General features: G+C 40.6%; 1 protein-coding gene and 1 long non-coding RNA gene across 8 annotated transcripts in view; one reads left to right on the plus strand and one right to left on the minus strand.

Moving 5' to 3' along the window:
* The window catches only part of col14a1a (collagen, type XIV, alpha 1a), a 150,628-nt gene that overhangs the window by 48,125 nt on the left and 77,583 nt on the right, over positions 1-24,920 (minus strand). For all 7 annotated transcript variants that reach the window (XM_086218871.1, XM_086218869.1, XM_086218870.1 and 4 more), the window contains 9 exons: positions 20,436-20,552; positions 17,527-17,673; positions 15,774-15,848; positions 12,699-12,838; positions 8,754-8,877; positions 1,584-1,727; positions 1,109-1,273; positions 867-905; positions 298-436 (listed from right to left, as the gene is read on the minus strand). In XM_086218871.1, coding sequence (XP_086074997.1) covers positions 298-436; positions 867-905; positions 1,109-1,273; positions 1,584-1,727; positions 8,754-8,877; positions 12,699-12,838; positions 15,774-15,848; positions 17,527-17,673; positions 20,436-20,552 — 1,090 coding nt within the window. The remainder of the gene's footprint in view (positions 1-297; positions 437-866; positions 906-1,108; positions 1,274-1,583; positions 1,728-8,753; positions 8,878-12,698; positions 12,839-15,773; positions 15,849-17,526; positions 17,674-20,435; positions 20,553-24,920) is intronic.
* On the plus strand, positions 16,360-18,045 carry LOC147253617 (uncharacterized). The gene is made up of 3 exons (XR_015118569.1): positions 16,360-16,442; positions 16,641-16,676; positions 18,016-18,045. It is a non-coding gene; the product is annotated as an uncharacterized LOC147253617 (long non-coding RNA).

Here is a 24,920-nt window from a genome sequence, read left to right on the forward strand (position 1 = left end):
TCTTGCTCCTCCTTTTAAAGAAAAACCTTATTGATAAAGTTACCACCCCATGCAACGGTTCGAGTCTCCAGCCTTCCTGACCTCACCCAGAATAAGCACTCCAGACTCGAACTGCACTCATGCTGCTATTAAATACAGCAATGCCCAAACATTGTTATGCATGTTGAATTAGAGGTTTAGGGGTTTCTAAATGGATGCGTTTAATGTGGATATGTGGTTCACATATCAAATTTTGCATTTTAAAATGAAGCTGTAGTAGAGCTGGTGTACCCTTAGCATGAACACGTCCTTACTCACTTAGTGGGCTGTGACACCAGAGCATCACGGTGTAACCTGTAACAGGGGTAGCTGTTGAACGAACCCGGCTCCAGAGAAACTCCAGGTATGGTGCTGTACTCCTTCTCTACCAGGCCAAACTTCTCCATCATACGGAAGCCTGCAGGGGACAAATCTTCATTAGAACCACCATCATCTCATTCCATGTTCTCCCAGTGGTGGTTCTAAACCAATTTTACTGGAGGGCACAATTGACCGAGGTCAGAAGAGACAGTACACTAAGGATTTTTTTGCTCAGTATATACACAAACTGCCTAAAACAAACATTTCTTCCACGTTTCACATCAGCGTTTCTGCAAGGAGTGATTGTAATGAGTCTGATCTTATCATTATTGTAGATTCCATATTCCCCTCCAGGCCCTGTTGCCCCCACCTACAATCACCTCTTAGTACTCCTCTGTGGTACTCCTGCCACAGTCTGCACTAGCCTGTCAGTGCATTACACAGTTGTCATCATCTTAAGCGTTCTATCCAAGTGTGACAGTGTCAGTTTGTGTGATTTCATACGTAGCTCTCTGCCAACGTCTTACCTGCCATTGTGTTACCACTCATCAGAACAGCAGGACAAGCTGAAAGACAAAAAATAGTGTCTGTTTTTTTCGTCCTCAGTATTTCATGTTCTCATCCATCAAATAAATCTTTCCCTTCTTATGTCTCTCCACTAACAAAGGCTCCTCTCTGGATTTCATGTATACCCCTTTCCCTCTGTTTGCACTTGTCTGACATGTTTCTGAACTCCTGTCTGTTTAAAACATAAGATGGCGTAACTCACTGGCAGTGGCAGCCTCACAGACAAAGGTAATGAGCTGCTCCTCGATTTTCTTCACAGCATCCAGATCATCGACAAAAAAGACATGTCTATCGCTGGGCTTACTGGCTATATTCACCAGTTCACCGTAATCAGCGTCCGCAAAGCCGATTGCAAAGATGATGTAGCCTGAGAACGAGACGGTATATTAAGTTAAGAGACAGTGGAAAGTTGAATGTGGCCTACAGGAACAGATGGTTAGAAGGGTGGGTTTCACATGAAAGAGTCTAATGGAATGGTTCACTTTTTACAGGGAAGGCAAGGCAAGAATGCTGGCACTTATACAGGTAAGGACTGATTCTGGGAAATATATTATTTCAATAATGTCTGTATCTATTAATAACAAGAAAGTCCGCCAATGAATCATATACTCTATATGTATTTCACAGTTTTTTCTACCATGGAAGTAATATTACTTGTGTGTCTAGAAAATACCGACCCTCCATCTGCATTTCCTTGGAGATTTTGTTGACATCATCTTGCGAACGGCCATCAGTGAGGACAACCAGGACCTTGGGCACGCCCCTCCTGGCTCCAGCATCGGGCATGAAAATGGACTCCTTCACATGTTTAATGGCTCGACCTGACAAGAGACAGGGAGGGAAAAAGGACATGACTGACCCCTATTTGAGTATCTTTTAGTCCTGTTAGTCCTCCTGTGATCCTAGGCTTGTCCTGACTCTGTGTGGAAGTGTCCTTCAGCAAGACAATGAACCCTCAGCTCCTTCAGACGAGCAGGCCAGCAGCCTTTCGGGGCGGCTTTATCGATGTCTGAAGTGTGAGCAGGGGAACAAAAAGCAATATGGTAAAGTTGCTTTTTGAGATGTTAAGGTAGAAAAGCTCCATAGGAATGCAGTCCATTTCTCTGCAGATGTAAACGTTTGATGTTAAATTATGTCATTGTTTAGCAGACGCTTCTGTCCAGCCGCACTTTACTGGACCAACTGTCTTCATCGGGAGGAGTAAGTTTAGCTATCTTTGATTTCTTTTCAAATCAAACTGCAGTATTTCAAAGTTTAGCTCCTCCAAGCAGCTGGCCCAAATACATCATGTTCGTGTCAACAGAGACTTAAGTTTAGGCATTTGTCACAATTAAAAATGTAACTTCATGTCGCACTGTCAAGTGGTGTTGATGCACAAATCCAAACAAAGACAATTGTGTTAATAACTCTACTGTATATTATATAAAGAAACAAATGTTTATGTCTGACACACTTCTGTATCAGACATGGTAAATAGCATGTGAAATATCAATAAAATGTCATCGTGCACAAAATCCATAAAGGTGTACATATGAGAAATAATAAAAATTTGTAAAAATTAATAATCCAATGGTTGCCACAGGAAGTTAGCAACAGTGCCCAAAAATGATAGGGATAAGGATTTGGTAAAGTGCTTCCAGAGGTAGAATGGACATAAACAAGGAGCAGCAGCAAGGGTGGTCAGGGCAAAAAAAAAAAGTCGTGAAAACACATTTTGGTGCATAAAATAATCAAACTTTATGAAGAAGCAAATCTATATTCAAACTAAGATGACATGGATGGAAACCCATGCCTGTACTGAACAAAAAACACATTCAAAACATAGTCTGTTAAGATTTGAATCCTAAAGGTGAAAAGATCCTCATTTAGCACACATATTCTCGAATAATCTCAAAGATTCACTTCATAATTTCTAGCTCCCAAAAGCAAGTAAGGATGAATGCTGAGAAATATCAGACAAACCAAACGTGTTGGTGTCTTCTTTAGCGATCCAGAAGGAACAAAAAACATTAAAAAAAACATGAAGCTGAATGCTTTTGACCTTTGGTACACTTTTAATGAACTAACTAATTGAAAACATATATTCTTTATTTTTCCACTGACATTAATAAAACACATTATTGAACCCATAATTATTGCAGGAAAATGAGAGACCCTGATGCCTCTGAAACCAGATTCAGGCCATTACCATTTAGAATATGTCAGAAAATAGACAATGTCCTATGTATTTAAATGAGACCTTAATGTTGAGGAGGGAGACAAAAACTGAGGTGGAAATGGCAGAGTCTAAAATGTTAAAATTCGATGAACCTTTGACAGCGTACAGGTTGACATCACCTGCTAATGGACTTAATCAGTCAATAAAATGTGTCTAGACAGCTTCGAAAGGTTTCGAGACACACCTTCACCACAGCAACCGAAGTGGATTCAACTGCTTGTTCGTGAAAATGCCTGCTGGAGAGAGCAGGATTCTTAGACCCTCACTGAAAAGAGCCTGTTTATCAGCAAGACTAAGAGGACAAGGCATTTCCTGAGTTATCTTGTATTTTAATCAAAGAACTTTCTTCCACACTATCTATGGAATGATCTTTACTGTTGAGGAAAAAATGCGAATAAAGTGATCTTCCTTGGTGTTATTCGATGACAAAAGTAAAGTTCAGCGCATAGAAATTACAGGAGAGCCATAGGTAACGTGCTCATCTGGCTTTGACTCAATGCACATCTGAGCTTAAGGGCCTAACACATGCAGGTGTTTTCTGTATAATGTCAGTTCTTTATAATGCCATCGTGATTTTACCAATAGTTCATTTCTGTTATCTTCTAATCTCTGCATGACCTTTCCATAATTAAATGGGCAATCCCAGCCATTATTCCACTCAAAAACACTTGTTTCATTCAGTGTGTCTGAGATACTACAGGAGTCAGAGCTGATCAATGCTGCTGAATATAAATGAAAGGATGCATAGACAGGCTCAAGCCCCCCCCCCCCCGCGACCCCTAACAGGATAAGTGGAAGAAGATGGATGGATGGATAGATAGATGGATGGATGGATGGATGGATGGATGGATGCACAGACGTCTATTTGACCTACGTATATAACATTTGGATTCAAGTGCAGAAATAAATCTGACCTGGAAAATGTTGAAAAATCAGCATTTGTGTTTTCAAATGAGCGACTCCAGTGTTAAATGATCAAAATAATCCACTCATGAGTCGCAGTGTTCATCCCTATACTGACGGAATAATCATCGAATTGCAGGTTTCAATCTTGTTTTCTGATGCGTCTCTTTTATTCATACACATACAGTATGACAAATTGTGCACTTAAAATAATGATACCAGAACAGTAGGGGGACTGCTGTCTGTACCATCCCTGCCTTCAAAGTCTCAAAACTCAACTTGAAGAGTGAGCGTTGAACAGATGTGAGTGTGTAGGGAGGGTCGAGGTCATGCTTGTTACAGCCTTGTTATTGCGGCACCACGCTTAGCATGCAGAGCAGTGACACTCTTCGTATGAATGGTTTTCCTGTTCTTTACACTCCCCTATTTTTTTTCTGGGTTTGAGACTAATTAAACACGATGCAGTTGTCTCCCCAGTTCAGACGAGGAAGCAGCATTCAAGCTCCTACCAGCTCTTTCTACTAGTTGTTAAGTGACATAAGTTTAAATAAATGGGCTGTGTTTGAAAGGTAGGTGAATTATATTGCTCTCCTCCACAGCCCATACACGAGGCATCAAGCAGCTCTGCATCAACACAAAGCCAGTGGGAAGCAGAAAATAGCCCATAAATGTTCCTTCGTGCTTATCGGGCATGGTTCTCTACATCTGTATCTCACAATTTCTAACCTAAACAAAAGCTCCGACCACATCCTCACCTCTTCCAGCTGTTTTTTTTTTTAAATGAACTGTCAGTGATGACAAATGATAGAGTGCTTGGCCTGTCAAGTGTTCTGTTGTCAGATATCTGTCAGTGATACATCTGTTTCTACACCATCCTCAGATCACGCAGGGCAAGAGTGGAATTACAGAAGCTAGCCAGGCATGAAGGGAGACGCTGGACAGTGTTGTGGACGAGGGGAGATGAGAGGGAGGTTGGGTCAGGGAGAAGAAAGGAGGACGAGGGCAGGTAAGAGGGCAGAGAGATGAGAAACACGGGAAGAAGTGGAATTTAAGAGGAGGTAAGAGGCGGGTGGGAAAGACAAGTGTAAGCCAGAAAGCGAGTAAAACAACAGAAATGTGTCAGTGGATGCAGTAGCCCATAATGAATCAGTGATCCAGCACTTTGTGAGTGTGAAGTAATCCCTGTCAGTTTGGATTTGTCCGCCTGTCTGGCAACTGTTTACAAGAAACCATGTGTGACAACAAAAATAGTTAAAATAAGCTCTACTGTTTTTGCCTCCAAAGCCTTGCAGCATCACAATCATTTGTTCTCTTGGTACGATATTTTTACCTCCACCAAAGAGATTATGTTTTCAGTGCTGTTTGTTTGTCTGTCAGCAGGATGACGCAAAAACTGCCAGGCCTATTTTAGTTGTAGCATGGGCAGAGAGAACGTATTACATTTGCAGCAGATCTGTTCATCAAAGAGAAAAAAAGAGAAAAAAGCCATGGCGGACGTCTGCGCTCTCTGAGTGGTTTTCTATTTGCTGTTTCTTCTTTTCGTTTTTGCTACAGTCGGACTAGGAGGACAGAGTGATACTCTCTCTCAAGGTTATTAAGAATTACAATGAAATCCTTTTATATTAACAGCAAGTGTTCTTTAGTAAGTTCCTAAACCATATAATGTGTGAATATATACACATCAATTCAAATATAGAGTAGAAGTGGTTATTGAAATCCGGGCCAGTATAGAACCCCACTAAATCTGATTAATGTTACATGCTGGGCTGTGGCCAGAAACACACTTCTATCAAAAAAAAAACCCAACAAAAAACAAAAAGACTGAAGGGCAGAGGGTGAAGACAAAGGGGAGCAATAGAGATTTGGGTGTGGTTCGTGGTCTGTTTGTCTCCTGTAGTGCTGTTCTGTCGTGCAATTTGAAAACACGTTTAATCGCGCTCCCATGTGTCACATCGTTGTGGCCAATTCTAAAAGCAAATCAAATGAACAGTTTAATTGGAAACATACAATGGGTTTTGAATATATTGCAGTGTGCAGTCAGAGAAACTATCATGGGTCATACCTTCGATCGTATACTAATAAAAGCTCGTTAGTCTCAGAAATCAATGGCGGGTCTTACATCAAAGTTGAAACAGGGAAAAGTCTTCTGGCTTCTCCAGGGAAACTGTCAAATATGGCAGATGTGGTCCTGACTAATCTGATGTGGACATATATTACTGCAAAATCCCACAATATTGGCTTCAACACACCTCAGTAAAACATGCCCCCAGAGGAAGGCTCCTGAAAGGCATTGGGAAAAAAAAAACCACTTGTAAGCAGACAGCACATTCTTTTCTGTTTATAAAATCATTATGGAGACTAAGTTTATTCCTTGAAGTTGATACAGACGTGGGGGGGGGGGGGGGGGGCCTTCTAATATGAAATGGGGAGGAAAATTTGCACCAGGTTGCAAATGAAAAGAAGATGAACGAATGACGCTGATGAAAAGAGTTGAGGCTACAAGCAAGTGGATCTTTGTGTGAGTCTGACTATGGTTCAATGGTTCAAACTACATTTCCAACGTGTTTGACTGACCTGAGGGTTACAGGGCATATGGTATAAAGTCAGCTCGCCATTTACTGTGAAAACATAAAAAAAGCATTTAAGCTGAGGGGTTTCTTGTTGGCTGGCAGTTGCTTCCCAACAGATTCAGCTGCCAGAGGCGAAGGGTTTAAGAGGAAGAGAGCTACAGTCTATTATTTGAGGGCTTTGGGGGATTTAGACACAGTGAGGGGCCCTAACACTGTCTCACAGAGTTTGAGGAGGGAGGAGGGGCAATAATTTGGGGTTTGAGGGGGAAAAAAAAGAGTTTAGGGTTGTAACGTAAGCCACCTCTCAAAAAAGCAGAGCAGTAAGATGTAAGTACAGAGGTTTCGGTGCTGTCACCCGACATATCTGGAAAGCTGTTTCTAAGATATAACGGTGTTTCACCATGTCAAGTGTCACGGAGCAAGCAGCCGCTCTCCTGTAGATTCACTGGAGGGAGGAACATATCAAAACTAAAGCATTAAATAATCTGGAGTGTCATTAACAATGCACATAAATATTTATAATAAACAGGTATCATGTAAAATACAGGGTACATGAATTCTGTCGGGTGTCGTGTTCCATTTGTGTGTGTGTTCATGTGATTACGTGCAGGAGAGAGGGAGACGACAGAGAGAAAAGGCGAACACTGGCCTCATCTTCCTCTTTGTGTGCAGAAGATGAAATTTCAAGTTTTATCTTCTGTTCTGCTGTAGACACCCCCCCCCCCCACACACACACACACACTGCCCTGCCCCTGCCAGCTTAGACACCACATGTTCCCACCTGTTAAATGTAAGACTGAGATAATGGGCAGAAAAGGAGACATGAAAGGGACAGTTAGGGGAAGAGTTGGTCTCTCTGAGAGGCAGACATTTCCTATCAGAAAACTCAGGTGATGAACTATAAATAGTAACACTGTCCACTTCCAGGCGAGCAGCACTTGGTGGGTGAGAGGTGTTCAAATCCTACTGGAGGCTTTTAACAAGAATTTTTTGACTCATGTCGTTAAAAGTTGTTTTCAGATTTTTCCTCTTCCTTTGTTTTCCACTTGGCTGGACATAAGCAATGATAACAAACATCCATAAGATAGAGAGCCATCTTATTGCGCAAACTTCTTTCTTGTGGTGTTCTAATGGGACTGACCTAGAACATAGAGATGAGAGGAAAACAATGGACTGCAGGAGGGAGTGCTATGTGAATGAGAGGGAAAGGAGCAGCGAGAATAGAGTACAACAAAGACAGAACAGAGGTCAGGAAAACAGGGAAGCGAGGGGTAGAAGAGGAGGGAAAAGGAGGAGAAGGAAGGGCCGGTTAGAGATAAATGAAGGAAGAGAAAAGAAATGATAACATCATTAGGCTTGGTGCTGATAGGGAAGCTCAAGGACACAATTTCTCAGAGCAAACCCAGAGCTACAACCATGATTTGAAGAGAGTTGAGGCTGCTGGAAGTACCGGCATTACCTGTAAAACCTCATTAACGCATCAAAGTTAGTGATATTCAGCTTGTGCTTACTAGCACAGCTGGACACATTTGCATGAATATTACAAAAGATTCACAACCCAAACTGATTGCTATGTATTCCAACCCTCCACACCTTTCTCCTCTGAAGCGCGTGTGACAGTTTTAACAAGTATCCTGAAAGTGAGGAAAAGTGGCCTTCCAAAGTTTCCTCGTGAAGATTGGCTGTGTTAAAATAAGATAAAAAAAAAAGGTTATTCTGAAGCTTGGGAGCGGCAGTTGAGAGTCATCAGAAAAATCCCTTACTAGCTGTTCTAGAGATTCTATCACAGCAACAGAGAAGGAAACATGATGGAAACACCCATTTTGGCTGAAATGTTTCAAGGAACGTTGAATTTTGGCTTTGGGAAAAGTAGTTACCCAAACTATGCTAAGAAACTCCACCTGCTGTCTAATATCAAATAATGCTGCTGAAAGCCCCTTAACAGCTGGTGAGATTGTTTTTGTTAAAAGTAAGTTGTGGTATTACTATTGTAAATACAGCGTTGCTACTCTGGTGTTACGATTGCGGTATTACGATTGTGGTATTACGACTGTAAATACAGTGGTGCTACTGAATTTACCATCTTTGTCATACAACATTAACTTCCTTTCCATGAACCCTATTGATACAATAAATCTTCCTCCTGCTGTTCTGACCTGTCTTGGTGTTTCCTCCCTTGTATCTGATCCTCTGAATAGCCTCCAGCAACGCTTCCTTGTTGCCATGGGAGCTCAGCTGGAATTCTGTCCGAGCATCATCACTGAACTGAGCAATGGCTACCTGGAGGGGCAAAGAGAAAGACAAAGGGATAAGAAGAAAGAACGGTGCAATAAGTTTGAATCATATTAAAAAAAAAGATACATCCTTAGACTTAAAGGAACGTTCACACTCACTTCAGTAATAAGGACCTGTGAATTGGTTTCTATATTTGTGTTGCAGGTTGTTTTCAGCTTCCTCCAAAACAAAAGTGGGAAGCCAAAAGTGTTATGAAGCCAGAAATGAATGTACTTTGCCCTCATTATCACCTGCAATTTCTTCATTTATTCTGATGCATTCCAAATGTTTCAAACATTTGCTGACTTTGTTTGCCTGAGGAAATACTCCAAATTATTCAGATGATCTGATCTTCAAGTATAATTCTGGTATTTTTAAACCTGCACCCTATTTTTGTCATTTTTGGATCTGAACGATACATACAGTAGGGACAAAAATGAAGTAGAATTGGGCCAATAGCGAGGGAGTACAATATACAACTGGCAACCACAAATCTGCACTACCAGCCAACTGTCTGCTTTGAAGTGGGTCCTGTTTCAGCCACTGACAGGCTCGGATTGTTATTGTAAAGGCTCTGACAACATTATGGAATGGATTCCTACACAACACAGACATTCTGACTGTTTCACTTCAGCCTGGTTGGTACTTCACAGCTTACTGAGTATTCATATGAAAATATAATTCCTCCAGCCGACAGCTCCACCAGCGCAAAGACTATGTTTTCAGGTCATCCATCTGTCTTTCCAATTCTCTTTAACACAATATCTCGAGAACAGCTTCAGGGAATTTGGCTCAAATGATCCACTGATTGATTGACTTGTGGTCAAAGGTCACTGTCACTTCAACTAAATACAATACCTCAGGGGTACCTTGAGGAAATGTCTTCTAATAGAGTAAACATCCACGGGGAAGGAGCTGAAAAAAATGCTGGTGCTCAAAGGTCGCTGTGACATGCTTTTGTAGATCCTCCTCTTTCACTGGTAGTGGTCATTCTAGAGAAATTGGTTTGCAAAAGTGGAGTTGGATTCATATATAGCACAGTATTAGTCACAACTTCAGCGAGTTCCTGTTGCCTATGAAAGTAGTACAAAGTACAGAGCGCCATTAAGATGCCACAATCCCCTAGTTGCACAAACATGAACCAATATCCATGTTTTTAATATGTTACATAACATTAAGCTATACTCCCTGCACTCCGCCTGTGTACTCCACTCTTCCCCTGCCGTCTCTGCACCTACAGTGTTCACGCTGTTATCTTCCTGTAGCAACTCTCAGGAGGTTCCAGAGTGAGACTTCTGACACATATTAGACACACATCTGAATCCGTAGGGATCCTTTCCATAATGTTGTCAGACACTCGGTATAATAACAATATGAGTCTATCAGTCACAAAAACAAGCATGCTCTTCTTTTGACTGACAGTTGCCCGGTTACACTGATTCGTGGTTGCCAGGTTGCCAATTTTGGGCCAATTTTAGTCACTTTTCCTACTGACCATTTACACTTTGAGAACAACGGAGATAAGGTTGATGTTGAGGGAAAAAAATAGAAATTACCATTTAAAGAATTATACCTGATGTTTCTTTTTGAGGTGGAGAAACACTTTTTTTCCTTGATCTATACTGGTAATGGTAAATACCGTATATTCAAATATTTATATCCAACCTCCCAAATCATAGCCGTAGTCAATTTAACTTTATTTGCTGCAGGAGGGGTGAATAACCATCATTACCTCCAGACTGCTAATGGTGCTGTTGTTGGCTCCTGGCAGCCTACATTTACCAGCCAGCCTTCTCTTTACTGTTAAGCCAACTCTCTCACATTTCAGCCAGTGTTTTGCTCTTGGTAGCCTACTGCCAGCGGGTTAGGGGGCACAGCGAGGGTAGCAAACTGCTTAGCTGCACATAACATACAAATGAAAGAAAAATGTAGTGCGGGCATCTCTACAGTGAGACAAATGGCCCCACGGAGCTCTGCTGACATGGTGGGGGAAGAGACAGCAGTGAGGAAGAGACAACAGGGAGCTACTGCCTCAGGTAACACTGGCATTATTGAACCGGACATACGAGAGCTACTGGAGGTAGTGGTGACTGGAACATTCACTCTGGCAATACTAAGTATGAGGAAGATTTTACACTGACAATCAAGATAAACATGTTATCCTGTATTAGTCCTTTACCCTTCCGGCAGCCGTGTTGAAATCACTTGATATTTGATTCCAACTTTTATGGCGTCTAGCTGTTACTTAGACCACCAATCCTGCCAGAAAAGTCATGTTTTCAGGCAACAAAAAAAAAAGTCCCAGCAAACAAGCAGAGGTGTTAAAAATGCTGCTCAGCAACAACAAGTTGTTTATCTTTCACAAAGTGAAAACAGATTCACAGAGGTTTAGAGTTCATCCTTAGTTTTTTACATTTCTCTATGCACAACCCACATAGAAAATAAATCAAACGTATATTGATAAAAATAACACTTTGTGCCAAATAGAAAATGTTAGGTTTGATACAATGCCATCACAATACTTTGCTCATGAGAACAACTAGCAAGACACAGTGATGATCTCACAAAAGAATTAATAAACAACATATCATAATATCTGTGTAATTGCGAAAAATTTACTGTTTAACGGTTTTACTACCGTTCTGTTTTAACTGTCGTATGTTTAAGTTACAAGTTTCAGATTAAAAAATTGCCAAGAATTACTAAAGATAATTTATATTTGTTATGCTAGAAGGCTGTGGTCATACCGAGTGGTAGGGCCATAGAAAAGAGAATGACAATCTGCTCTCAACCATCCTTTCAGAAACATTTTGACCATCAAAGAATCATTCACTAAAATGATAATTAAGCAAATAGCCTGAAAAGACATTTAGTATATTCAGGGTTGGCAATGAGAAAAAAAATCCTGCACCACTATATCAGTCATGAGAACCACGCAAAGACGAAATCAGAAATGGAAGGTTTCATAAAACAAGCTGCAAATGTACTCAACATTCATCTTGTTATTATGAGAATAAAGAAATATTGTCTCCATTCTGATCAACCAAAGGAAATCTAGTTTTTAGAATTCTACTGAGAAATAGCAGGATGTGAAACGTTTGCGGAGTATGAGAGTTGGGGAATAGAAGGTGAGGTGGTTGGCTTTCTGTGTGTGTGTGGGTGTGTGTGTGTGGGGGGGTTAATACAGTATACTGTCATTTTAGGGTACTATTTTTTAAACAGTGTCTACTGCACTGCAAGTCAGACTGGCAGGAGAGTTTGCAAACTCCTGCTGATTCTGCATATTTTCTTATTCACTGGAGATTATCCCACAAAAATATAGTTTTTTTTTTAAATACAGTATAATCTGACCCACAGATTACACTTTGAGATGTAATTTCTTCATATCATCATTACTATGGTTTTGAGTGTGGCCACTTTTGGCCAGATCCCCAGCATCTGCTTTAAATTCTGCTTCTCATGAGTGGGCACTTTTGAGGAGGAACTGAGAATAAATTACTAAGAGAGTGAACACAAATTAAAAGCCTGAGGCGTATTTGTATATTTGTGGGTTAACTAATACTGTGGCACTGCACAAATGGTCATATACAGTAATTTTCAATACACACAGACATTTAGACCAAACACAAGAACCGCTCGCAGTCATGAATGTGAATCCACAGAAAGTTAAAGACCAAAATGGTCGAGACTGCATAAATATTTCTCTAAGTAATGGTGCATTTGGGAAAATGGTGCAAGGGTTAGATCCATCGAAATCACTCTTTATCAATTCATCCTCTGAGGTCAAGAAATTCAGCTGAGGGTGAGGGTGTGCTCACGTGACTCACCTGAGTACCGTCTGAGCCAATCAGATCCAGTGATCCAATGGTGCTGTAAAGGAACTGAGTTATTTTCATGAAGTTGTCGTCTCCGATGGACCAGGAGCCATCAACCAGGAATGCCAGGTCAGCCTTGGCCTCCTTACACACTAGACAGGCAGACACATGAGGGAGACATATAGATTTAGTAGCGTTTTATCTCCACATTTACAAAAGCAATTTCATGCAGAATGGGGGTCAGTAGAGGACAAAGCGCAGGTTGAATGCTAACTGTCTGACTGATGTATTCAGTGTAAATATGCATCGTATGGAGCACTGCAAATATACATCCTCTGGAGCAGGATAAATATACCACAAATGGCTCCACAGATTAATCCGCACCAGGTAGATTTCACGTTACAGTAAGAGCGCGTGGTTTCTTACTCACTGAAATCAGACTTTTTTTCCGATCTAGAACAAAAAATATCTGCAGCATCTCATTCTTATTCCTCGTCCAGCACTGATGTTTCCCTCTGCTTTCATCCTTCTCAGGTTCTGGGATGACTCCCAGTGGCATTATCTTAGCTACCGTAAAGTTGTTTTGTGGTTTTAACAACTTTTCAAACTCCGGTTCTCTGCTTTATTCTAAATCTTGTTCGTGACCATGTCAGCCGCCATAAAAGCCGAGAAAAACCTGAACTATATCTATACTGATTATGGGGGAAATTGTTATGATTTCAAATGCAACAAAGTGCAGGAAAGGAGGAGAAGGAGAGCAGTCTACAGGAGGCAATACCATATAATCTGAACCTGGTTCAAAATCTACTCAGATGCGGTGTTATTATTTTTCTCAAAAGATGAATGCCATTATTGTGTATTTTTATAGACCGTCATAAGTAGAGCTCACATACTTGTCAGAAATGTCACGTTAAAGGTCAGCTGCTGAATTTTTCATTACAAGGTGTGATATGGTTGATTTTTCTAAAAATTGAGATTATGTGACTGAGGCTTTTCCATCCTATCCATTTCCTTCATCTCTGTTTATATACTACAGAATCTTCTTCTCTTCTGTCTGCACATGAACACCGGCTCTCTTTCTGTCCACTCCTGTTTATTTAATCCCCAACCTTGCATGTTTCTCTCATGGTGCTCCTCACTTTGTTTTCCAAATCTACTCATTTTAAAAAAAAAAAAAAATTATGCAAGACACACACCTTTTCTATCTGCTGTTGTTTCTGTCCAAAATAAAGGCTGCATGTCATTACAGATGGAGGTATCAGTCTGACAAAGGTCAGAATTTTTGACAGAAATGCTTACAGATGGGCTCAGCAGGTGTGCCAGATCCTGTTTGTGGGAGTTTGTGTTGCAGGTCAGCCTGAGCCTATCAGACAGGAACGGTGGAGGACGTTCAGACTCTGACTCTGTAAGCCATTGTTCCTTATCGTCCATGGCTTTTCCATGCAAGTTGATAAAAAACAATACTGAGTTACGATTTTCATCTGATTCGAGTCACTTTTGCTCTGTTTAAACTGACGTAATGAATAATTGGACAAGCTCTCCACACAATGACCTGCATGGTCAGGCAAACACTCAGTGTCTTTACACAGACATCGCATCACACAGGAGAAAACACAATGCCATCCATTTACATGTGAAAACCGTGCATTATACATGCTTTACTGACAGCCTTTTCTTTTCCTTGGTTATTGTGTTTGACACTTTGGGATTTCAACATCAATATATACAGTCGGACCAGTGTCAGGAATTGGTTTAAATAAGAGTTTGTTTGATGTCATTAAGTCCCAGGGCGCAAGAGAAAGTGTTGCTATTGGACGAGTTGGGAGTGTCATTATTTGATGTTTCGCATTCACAAAAATGAAGAAACAGATCTTTGTCAACCACACCACATTGACACATACTCAGATCAAATGTTTGTACTGTCCTGAGTGACCAAACATTTGTGCTCTTACTAGTGTTTATGTTCTTGCGGTTTTGTCTAAATGTGCACAAAAATCAAGTCATTCAAATGTGTGAGTCTCGTGCGTAATGTCAAGTCATAAAGACAGGTGCAGCTCTAATGCTTATCAGACACTAACATTTAATGTAACCACTTAAACTCAAGGTTGCACATGAGACTCCAGCACCAGTCTCTTACTGCACGGCCGTTGATTTGGCCCTCTCCCCTCCACACTCACCCGTCATCAGGCACATGGACTATTGCTACTGTAGCTCCGTCATTCTAAATATTTACTAACAATAACCTACTTGAGCTGTCTTCTGCTCTGTTTTCACTCTGGTTTTAGTTTTTTGACATATCAAATTTTAGTTGATCAGTTGACATTTAATGATTAATATAGATTCTATTTACGTGTGCACGCCACCACTGAGTGAGCGAACTGTTCAGTACACCAGAGGCATAATTGTGAATGTGACTTGTGTTTTAGAACTACAGCTACATCGTACTGTACACAGAGAGAACATCGATGCTGTGTGGGAGGGCTCGGCTCAGCTCTGACTTATTAAAGATATGAAACAAGGATTAGAAAAGTATTTCCTCATTTAGGTGTCTGCAGCAGCCCACCACGGCCTGTGTGTCTTTCAGACGCTCTTTTTTTAAACTTTTCTTATTTGCTTAACCTTTTGTTACATCCTGAGAAAACTGATCCTCAAACCCACAAATTTCCTCCCAGCTCACTGCTAATGTTTTGAAATTAAACATAATTTGTTGTTGTGAAGTACACAGTGTCAAAGTTACCCTAATAAGACCACATCTCTTTTCCGAATTCCATTTCAGTTGCTCTGAGATGCGCATTGGTGGTCACTAGATCACAACCACTGAACACATTGGGTTTTTTTTTCCCTTTATCCAAATAATTAAATATCAAGTTTCATGCCAGTGCAGATCCTCTTCCAGTTTTAAACACCCGAGAATCAGGTCAGAAACATATTCTTGGTAACTTTCACACATCACCCACACACTTAATATATCTGTTAGTGACAATCTTTTTTTAAATTATTTTACTCTACGTACAATGCATTTAATGCTCTAACCAACTGTGGTGTGAAGTTGCCACATGAGACTTAATCGTAAATGAATCTGCTCACCTTCTTTGGCAGGAGGGATAGTGGGAGGCGGCTCTGTGGTAGGGGGTTCAGTCGGAGCCTGAGTGGGTGCTGGCACTGGACACACACACACACACACACACACACACACACACGCACGCACGCACGCACGCACGCACACGCACAAGGTTATCAATCATGATGGCAGTGAAAAGTGGCCCCATCAATGTGTTTATCTACCCATCAGACACAAACACAGATAACAAACAAAGAGACAACAGCGGCTTGCATCGATTAAGATGAAAGTGTTCTAATCCTCTCCCTGCGTGTGACAGCTGAGATTTAGACCTCGACAAGGATAGGGTTTCTCCTCCTTTACACATGAGCAATCCAACTGCTGTGTTTTGTTCTACCGCTACATTAACGCTGTCAACTGTAGTTTCTTTCTGTGTTTCTCCGTTTCATTCCTCCTATAATGCCAGAGACAGCAAACGTATTTTCATCAGTCTAGTATCTATGTGACTAGAGGCTGTTTTTGGGGGGGAAACCCCGAGGGTGAGGCATGTCTTCGTGCCAAGCCAATTACTTTGCAGAAAGCATTGGATTCTGTCAAACCAAAGAACAGCCCGTAAATCATCATGGAAACATTTGCGCCCACCCAGGGATGGGACCTATTCCTCGCAGATACAGAGGCTTTCCTTAGCTTCCCAGGTAATTTATAGGTGACAAGTGATAATCTGTAAATAATGTACTTGATTCACTTATAATGTTTGCTATTTGAGCAATTTTGTTTGGTGGTAAACTGTGACAAATGTCACTGAACATCAAACGGTTGGGGAGGTTGTGGAGGACGTACTCGTGAACCACCTCATTAAGGTTGTTGATGTGATTCATCTTCCGTCATTTCAGATCTTTGCTGCCTTGACAAAGACGTGATGAAAGAAGGTAAAATATCACAGACACATAGTATGGATGTATGTGTTGATACTGTAAATGTTGATCTGTACTTACTATAAGTACAATTTGAGATAAATTTCTTGGTATCTATATACTTTATACTTTCTTGGTATTTATATACTTCTATCACCACTGCTGCCAAGTTCTTGTGTACGGAGCAAATTTTGGTTTTCTGCAAATGTACAAAAGGTTTCTCGAGTTGACTTCGAATGTGATTGGGCATTACAGTAAATAAAACTGAACTGAATTGATTTGTTGTTACTGAATAAACCTCCAAACTGCAGTTTCAATGAGCTCCATCTCAATTAGCTACAACGTGACTGGTTAATGCTTTTAAGGCTGACACACAGAAGACCTGCAATACTCTGAAATAAGGAATTCAGCATGAGTAGCATTACTTTTGAGTCTTAAGTGCTTACTAAAGTCAGACGCATTAAAACTACATATAACAGAGGATGTCTACATGGTGATTTCAATATTTCTATTCATCCATCGCTAAATCTGCAGCTATTTGTGAGGCCTTGCTGTGCAGCTTCTTGTTGAATCTAGTCCACAGCTGTTCATCCTTGAAAGAGAGTGGATGTTTATTAGAAATTCTCTTTATATGTTCCTGGGATAGATGAAATGTGGGACAGACGGACGGACAACTCACACACTTAACGGCTATTTCTGGCTATCACTGGCGTAGAGACATAAGGAGTGAGGTGGAACAGTTGCATCAGGTTCCCCAATAACATTGATAAAGAAGGGAAATTCATGCAAAAAAAAAAAATCCACCCAATGACCTTTGGCCCATGAGAGCACTACCACAAGGTGATGCAAAATGTTTGCAACATACATGTCATGTCAGTGATGGACACAGGGGGTCCCTCCAATTCCTGCATCTGGGCGTGAATGCTGATCTGGTATTGGCTGCTAGGAGTCAGGTCATAGAAGCACTGTCGGGAAGCCCCGCCTTCCAGGCTCACTTCCTGCCTCTGACTATCTGCATGTAAACAAAACAATTTAAAATAATGTGGATAAACAAAACATTTCAGAACAAAACACGTACAATCACAACAAGCCCAAGTCCCCTTTCAGGTGGGAAAAATGCCTTGCTCACAGGCACACTGGAGCAAAATGAGGAAAAGAGGCCGCACGTATTCATGACTCCTCTAAAGCCATGGTAAAAATATTACCTCTGGGTAAATAAAGTATACACACCACACAAAAATAGTTATTGCTGAATGCAGTTCCAGCTATTTATAGCACCAAAAGTATGGCAACGAGTTTGCTTTGAATTTAAGAAAATGAAATAAATTTTTCCTCTCTTGTCAATTTCCTTTAGACTGCTCACTGCAAATAGAATCAACTCCAAACACAGAGTGGCAGCACCTCGTATCACAGAGAAACAGACCAAATAAGATTTTAGATGGCGGCCACAAAAAGGACAAACTGGAAGGCGCACTAATGGCTGGTATTTGCCAGTTTCATTAGTGTCATTCTACTTCCTAATGTGTCCCTCATCTGTGAGAGTGGTAAATTAGCTCCTCTTCCACACAGGAAACAGCTGTCACAGAGGGGCTGCACTTTTCCATCTGAGAAGGTGTTTAAGCAGCTGGTTGGCTCTGTGCGGATTAAACCAAATCTCTGAACTCAAGCTGGAATATCCAGCCAACGCTCAGGGAGGAGGGAGGGGGAGACAGAGGTAAATACCACCAAGAGTAATGGCAGTGAAATCTCCCTTTGTCCTGTTGAAGCTTCTCGTTTATTTTCAACAAAACTCGCCCCATCCATCTACTGCAACATTATAGGGAAAAGCCATGTTGAAACAGAGAAAGCATTTAAGTCTTTCTTACACAAGACATTTAAGATTTGAGGAAAAAGCTGCAACCGATTGAATGCAAGTCCGCTCTATTTCTCAGCCATCAACCTCTGTTGAGCTCCAGCTGCATATGAACATAGGAAGAGGTATTTAAACCTGGTCTTCATCCTACCGGCTGAGCTCTCCTCCTCGTCAGTGCCTCCTTTCATTGCTCACACACGTCATTCAGCATTTCTTTTCCTCAGATCATTTTTCATTTAAGTCAACAGTAACAGCAGTTGTTCTATAGACTGTTTATCCTTATAACTTCCATCACATTCATGTGTTGTAATATTACATATGCAGTGCTCGGTGTAGTTATGCTGTTTAAGTTGTCTTGGGAGTAACATCTGTGTTTTCCCTGCTATGACAAGTCCAGATGCTGTAGACTTTGATGTCCTGGTTAATTTCCAGCTCACGCAGTCTGGTAGAGGCACGATACATCGCATAATGACTCTCACTCCGTACCATCAATTATTTACATTATTGGAAATTTTTTGGCTCGTGTTTCATGGTTTAACAATAAGACATCATATTTTTCCTTATCATTAAAACCTGGCAAAACCAATTAAAATTACGGTTTTGTCAAAACAAGTCCATGAAGAACACAGTAATTAAGACAAAAATGAACAGAAATGAATCAATAAAACCTGCGCACACACACACAGAGTACTGAAAATAAATACATTCCCCCTTTACCATACAACTGTTAAAAATAGCAAGAATATTGTCAACAATATCAACATTGTTTTTGTTTGTAGTGTAGAATTTGTGTCGCACAAACAACTGCACACTGAGGAGAAATAAAAATACAACGGGAGTTTGATGTTTTCACTGTGACGAGACCAACTCCAAAACAGCCTGTTTCAACTGATTCCACGAGGCTTTTTAAAAAGGTTTTTAATACTATGGTTTCCAAATGTTGGACTTTTGACTTTGTGAAGGACAAAAACAACCTAGATGAGGGACTGTTTTTATTACAAATGAATAGGATTACAATGTCATGTTCTAGATATTCGTCTTTCTTCCTTTCATATTTTGTCATCCTTCTCTTACTTGCATTGTTGCGTTTGCGGCATGACGTGAACAATGTCTAAAAAAAACCCCTGTTAAGGTCAAACTCTCATGCCTCTTAATTTATTTCATGTCTTCTTGTGCCGTTTACTGAGAGGGAGATAATATGCAGCAAATAAGATCTCCCTGCCTTCCTGTCAACACGAACTTGAATGTAGGAAGAATTTCTTACAGTGTGATAAACCTTCAAGTGTTTTGATTTTTTTTTTTTTTTTAGACTGAAAGAATTAGAAATTGATTTCGTCTGAGGTTCACATCACGGTGAAACACAAAGTCCTGAGCGGATGTGTCTTTGTGTTCCTAATAAATGGAGGAGAAGTTTCCTCAAGAACAGACAGTAAATATAAAAAGGAAGCATGATAGCGACCGAATTCAACAAATTGAGTTTGCGACCCAGCTGCCTCACGAAACAGCACAACTCCAGTAAAACTTCTGATTTACTGACCAAACTGGGTTCCAGTTGTTCAACTGGCAAAAAGCTTGTTTCTCATACATAAAACAGGCTGAAGTGACTGAGGCCGCACTCTCTCTCTCTCTCTCTCTCTCTCTCTCTGATGCAACACTTCTCTCTTAAAGGAGTTTGTATTTATTTCAAGTACAGTTGAAAAGCCAAAAAGATCCAGACTACATTTTAGAAAGCTCAGGTCTGATAACTTGTCTGGTGTCATTCTCAGCAAAAGTAACTTGTAAAAAAAATAATAATAAAGAAAAAATACTGGGACACACAAACACACACACTCACGTGCGCGTACACACACACACACACACACACACACACACACACACACACGGCCACAAACACAAGCACACACTCATTAAGGTGCACTTACTGAGTGTAGACTGGATGGAGACTCTGTATAATGTAGCATGGAGATGAGGCTGCCACTGGACACACATGCTGTTGGGACGCATCTGGTAGGTCGACAGGCCTGAGACGCCCAGGAACACTGGAGAGACATGACAATAACAGAATATTCCTTTAGTTTCTATCTCTCGTTCCAGATGACATTAAACACATGAAGCAGAACATCTTACTCTCCATCAGTGACTCCAGCTGGGAGGGTCCGACTGTATTCAACAGTACAACTAATAATGTCATGACAGCCAATCATCAATCAGTCTTCGACCAGCAGCACATATATGCTGTATGTGTCAACAAGCTAAGAGAGATGAGTGAGCTAACTAGCTAAAATGGTGCACCGGTGCGGTGGTTTGGCTGCTTGTCACCTCAAACCTTGTTTTCTTTCTCTATAACACTGTGGGAACAGAACTGCTTGAACAAATGTTTTCATGGTCATGAAAGGGTGACAGCCCCAGACTGTGTGCACATTTTTTTTTTTAATAAAGTATCGCTTTATACATCAACTACATGGAGCACAAAACGGGCTTTGTGTGTGCTTCCCTCTCCGAAGGACTCTGCTATCCTGTCATTGTGCACCGCCAGGGTCCCACCTCACCTTACATTATGACACACTCTTATGATGCCCACCTTTTTGCTATTGCAGTAAAATTTGTCCCAGTGTTATAATTCACATTACCATCTTGTTTCTTTTATAAATATGTCATGATAGAGCACTAACACACTTTTGAAATGATGTTTCAGTGTGAACACATGATCGATAGCAGGGCTCGATGTATACAGGCATTTTGGGCCTATACTAATGTTTGAGCAGCATGAAAAAAAATCACTGATTACGCCTATGTGCCACAGCTATAGAGAATAATTGTGCTGGCATGAATACAAATCCTTTCTATGTTCATTGTGCACCAACTGCTGACAATCACACGAGAAACAGTAAAATAAATATCAATATGTTCACTTATGGTAAACCGTATTCCTGCATTTTATGTGCTGTAGAAAAAACAGTTGTTTTTTTTAAATATTGGAAGCATATACGTCTATATGATAAATTGGTGATAGGCCTGTGATAGGCTGTTAACAGCCAATATATAATCAAGTGTAAGGAACACCAGTGCTACAAGTGGAAAAACATTGTCTGGAGCTTTGAATAGAGGACATATTATCTAAATTATTAATGTAACACACAGAAGGCAATAAAACGTCCTGTACCTCCTGTGTGGTACTAATATCTGGAACTGATTTGGTCTCCTGCAGTCAAATCACACGGAAGCATTCGAAAAATATTGATACATTTTTCAAAATATGGAAAACGCTGTGAACTAATATCTGATGCTTATATGGACTCCTTAGGTCATATCAAGTGGGAGCAAAGAACAAAGAGTTTTGCAGTAAATGAAGAATACAATTTGATCTCAAACATTCACATAAATATGAGGCAATAAAATGTGATAAATAGTGTGTGTCACAAACTTCTAGTGCAGTACAAATATCTGGTATACACACAAAGGCAATATACAAGCATGTACCTAAACAGATAGCAGGAGGTTAATGTTAGCAGTACCGCTGATATAAAGTGTGAATGGTGAGTAGATTTTAGAATTAAGAGCAAAATTATTCAGGCTTGATGTCGAGCTATCTTGTGGCGAAACAATGAGGCATGATGCTGCAAAATGCAAAACCTAATGAGCAGCCTTAAAAGCCAAAGCTTGTTTGCCAGTGAGATTCCAGTGTGTTGTAAGCAAGTGAATCTCAGAGGAGCTACTGCCGTCACCATGTTGCTTTCCGTCTCCATTTTCTTCCTTGTTAACAGAATTTGCTGATGGAATAAAATAAACTTGGCTCTTGTGCCACTAAACTGATATTTTATGTCAGGACCATATGGCTGGTGCTTTTTTCTAAATACCTAGTGAATAATGGATTTGACAACCCATCGTTCATTTCAATAATTGCACGCACGCAGGCACTCGTGCACGTGCACACGCACACCAGAGTATGCAAATATGGCAGCATGTGTAGATGCACATGGGTACATGAAGCTGTGTTGTCTAGCAGCTTAGTCCAAACGGAGGCATGACAGCAGGTTAAGTAGTATTGTTTAGAGTGTACCGGCTTACAAAGTTGGCCGCACGTTTCCTCAGCCCTGTTTACTGCACGCTAAAACACTGTTGCATGTTAAGTGGTCAAAATGTCACGGAACTGGTTTCAGCTCACATATTTGTATAAATAAATGTTGGGATTCTGTTTAAGAACCACAGTTTTTCATTTCCTGTTTTAAACCCTGAATGCTGAGAACACATTTTGCTGCAGTTTATAATACTACTGCGCTTACTTAAGTATAATAAAAACAACTCTGAAAAGAGAATAAAGATGTGAAATCTAGGGCATGGATAGGCGACAAAAGGGTCAGAAGGAGAAAGGAAGGGAGGTGAAAAATGCAACAAGGAGACGAGGAGACTGAGGATTGTTAGAGGTAGTAGCTCAATTAATTACGAGTCAGAGTGAAAGAAGTACTACGAGTGTAAGCTATGGAGAATAGACACTGCGATCAGTTAGACTAGAGGTTTTCAAAGTGGGAGGCGGGATCCCCAGGGGGCCTCCAGACAGTTCCACAGGAAGCTCAGTGAATGGAAGGGAAACAATATTAGTTATCAAAGGACATAACACAGAATAACTTCATTAATTATATGTTTTTTAAAGAGAGAATTTAGAGGGACAGCAGTTTTGGGAAATTCTATGACTTTCCTCATTTGATGGAAACTAAATTGACAGATATTTTTATGCGCTTAGTGCAGTTTGATTTCAAAAGCAGAATCGGGTCAATAGAACTGAATCGTCAAAAAAAATGTATCCATAGGAATTCAGGAGCTTCTCAAAACTCTGCAATTAAACTTAGTGAGACATCTTGGTCTGCACTGTGTGTGTGTGTGTGTGTGTGTGTGTGTGTGTGTGTGTGTGTGTGTGTGTGGTGGGAGACAATATTCATACATGATTGCTCAAGCACCCATTTCTTGGTCAGCAGTTGAGGTAAAAGTTATGGCGGGGCAAGTTGTGGTCGTGGCCAAAGTCCAGAGAATTAAAGTAAGTCGATAGCTGACAGCCCACTTTGTGTGTGTGTGTGTGCAATCTTTAAGCGATATCAAGTCAAAGCTCTTCAAACTGTCTTGTATTTACTTGCCACAACTTTGCACTAATTCTACTACATTTCTTGAGACCATGTTGACTGAGGACCCTTCACTGGTTCTGTGGAAATCTTTTTTTTTATTGCACAGCTGAGATGCCGTCACCTCAATACAAACTGCATAAAATGTCATTTGGGGGAGGTTCATTTCATTCAATGGTCCTCAAGGTAACAATAATTACCTTTCTACGTGTGACTGTGTGTAAGTTATTGGTCCACACATGCTGGTTGGCTCAATAAAATGACTGCAATGAATATACGCACCCAGGGAAATATATGTTTCTCTCTTATTAGAATGACAAATGGCTAAACCCATCCTTGGTTGTAAATCAGGGCTGTTGCACAAGAAGTAACAAATATGGACAATTATTTCAAGTACACCCAGCAAAAAAAGGGTAAAATCTGACAAAACAGAAATGCATCACTTTGAAGCATATGATCAGTCATTTTTAAATCCCCAAGAAGCCGTGGTTTAATGTGACAAATAGTATGAAAATAATATTAAATGAAAGCAACAGAAAAGAAAAAAATACTGATGAAGATAGTCTGACCTGAGACTTGAATGTAAAGTCTTGTTAAACTTAGTGAGGAAGACAGACGAAGAAGCATTAGTTATAGAGTGTAAATGTGGAAGGCTGCTAAATCTACATGTCTGTCTCTTCTTATGAATATATTTCATTACGGGAGCTTCAGTCAGACAGAAGGCGTGAGGGATTTGGCACTTATTCTTCTGGGGGGGGGGTGATTAAACAACAGAGAAATCCCCTTTTAATTGTAGATTATGTGTAATCAATTCACCACTTAACACGTACTCCATTTTTGTTCTGAGACATTTTCATCCAAAGTAAAAGTGAAACCTTGTGTGTGCATCAATGTGCATGAGAGATTCATGAGATTTTAAAATTAGAGTGTATTTGTTTTCCGCCCATTGGTTGCTCCATTTGAGGAGTCTCTTCTGGCCAATCAGACATTAAGCCCAAAAGACAACGGTAGAATAAAGCAGGAGATGAGACAGCAGTTTTCTGAAGATCACACACACATGCGGAGAGCCTCTAAGCCAGAAAGACAGTGGTGATGTAACATGCAGCCTGAAAATAAAAACAGGTGTGTATGTACAGGCCCACACACTTTTATCTATACAGCGTCCTCTATATCACCATGTCAATCTCTCTCCTCCGTGACAGCCTATTTGTTTAAGATGAGGGAGGTGTTAATGTCTGCCTGAGGTCTCGCTGCACCCACGGAAACCAAATCTTTATGCAAAAGGATTGTTCT

The sequence above is a fragment of the Aulostomus chinensis genome, chromosome 11 (assembly GCF_037954235.1).
Source record: "Aulostomus chinensis isolate RoL2024-O1b breed Wild chromosome 11, RoL_Achi_v1.0, whole genome shotgun sequence".
In the NCBI taxonomy this organism is placed as follows: domain Eukaryota; kingdom Metazoa; phylum Chordata; class Actinopteri; order Syngnathiformes; family Aulostomidae; genus Aulostomus; species Aulostomus chinensis.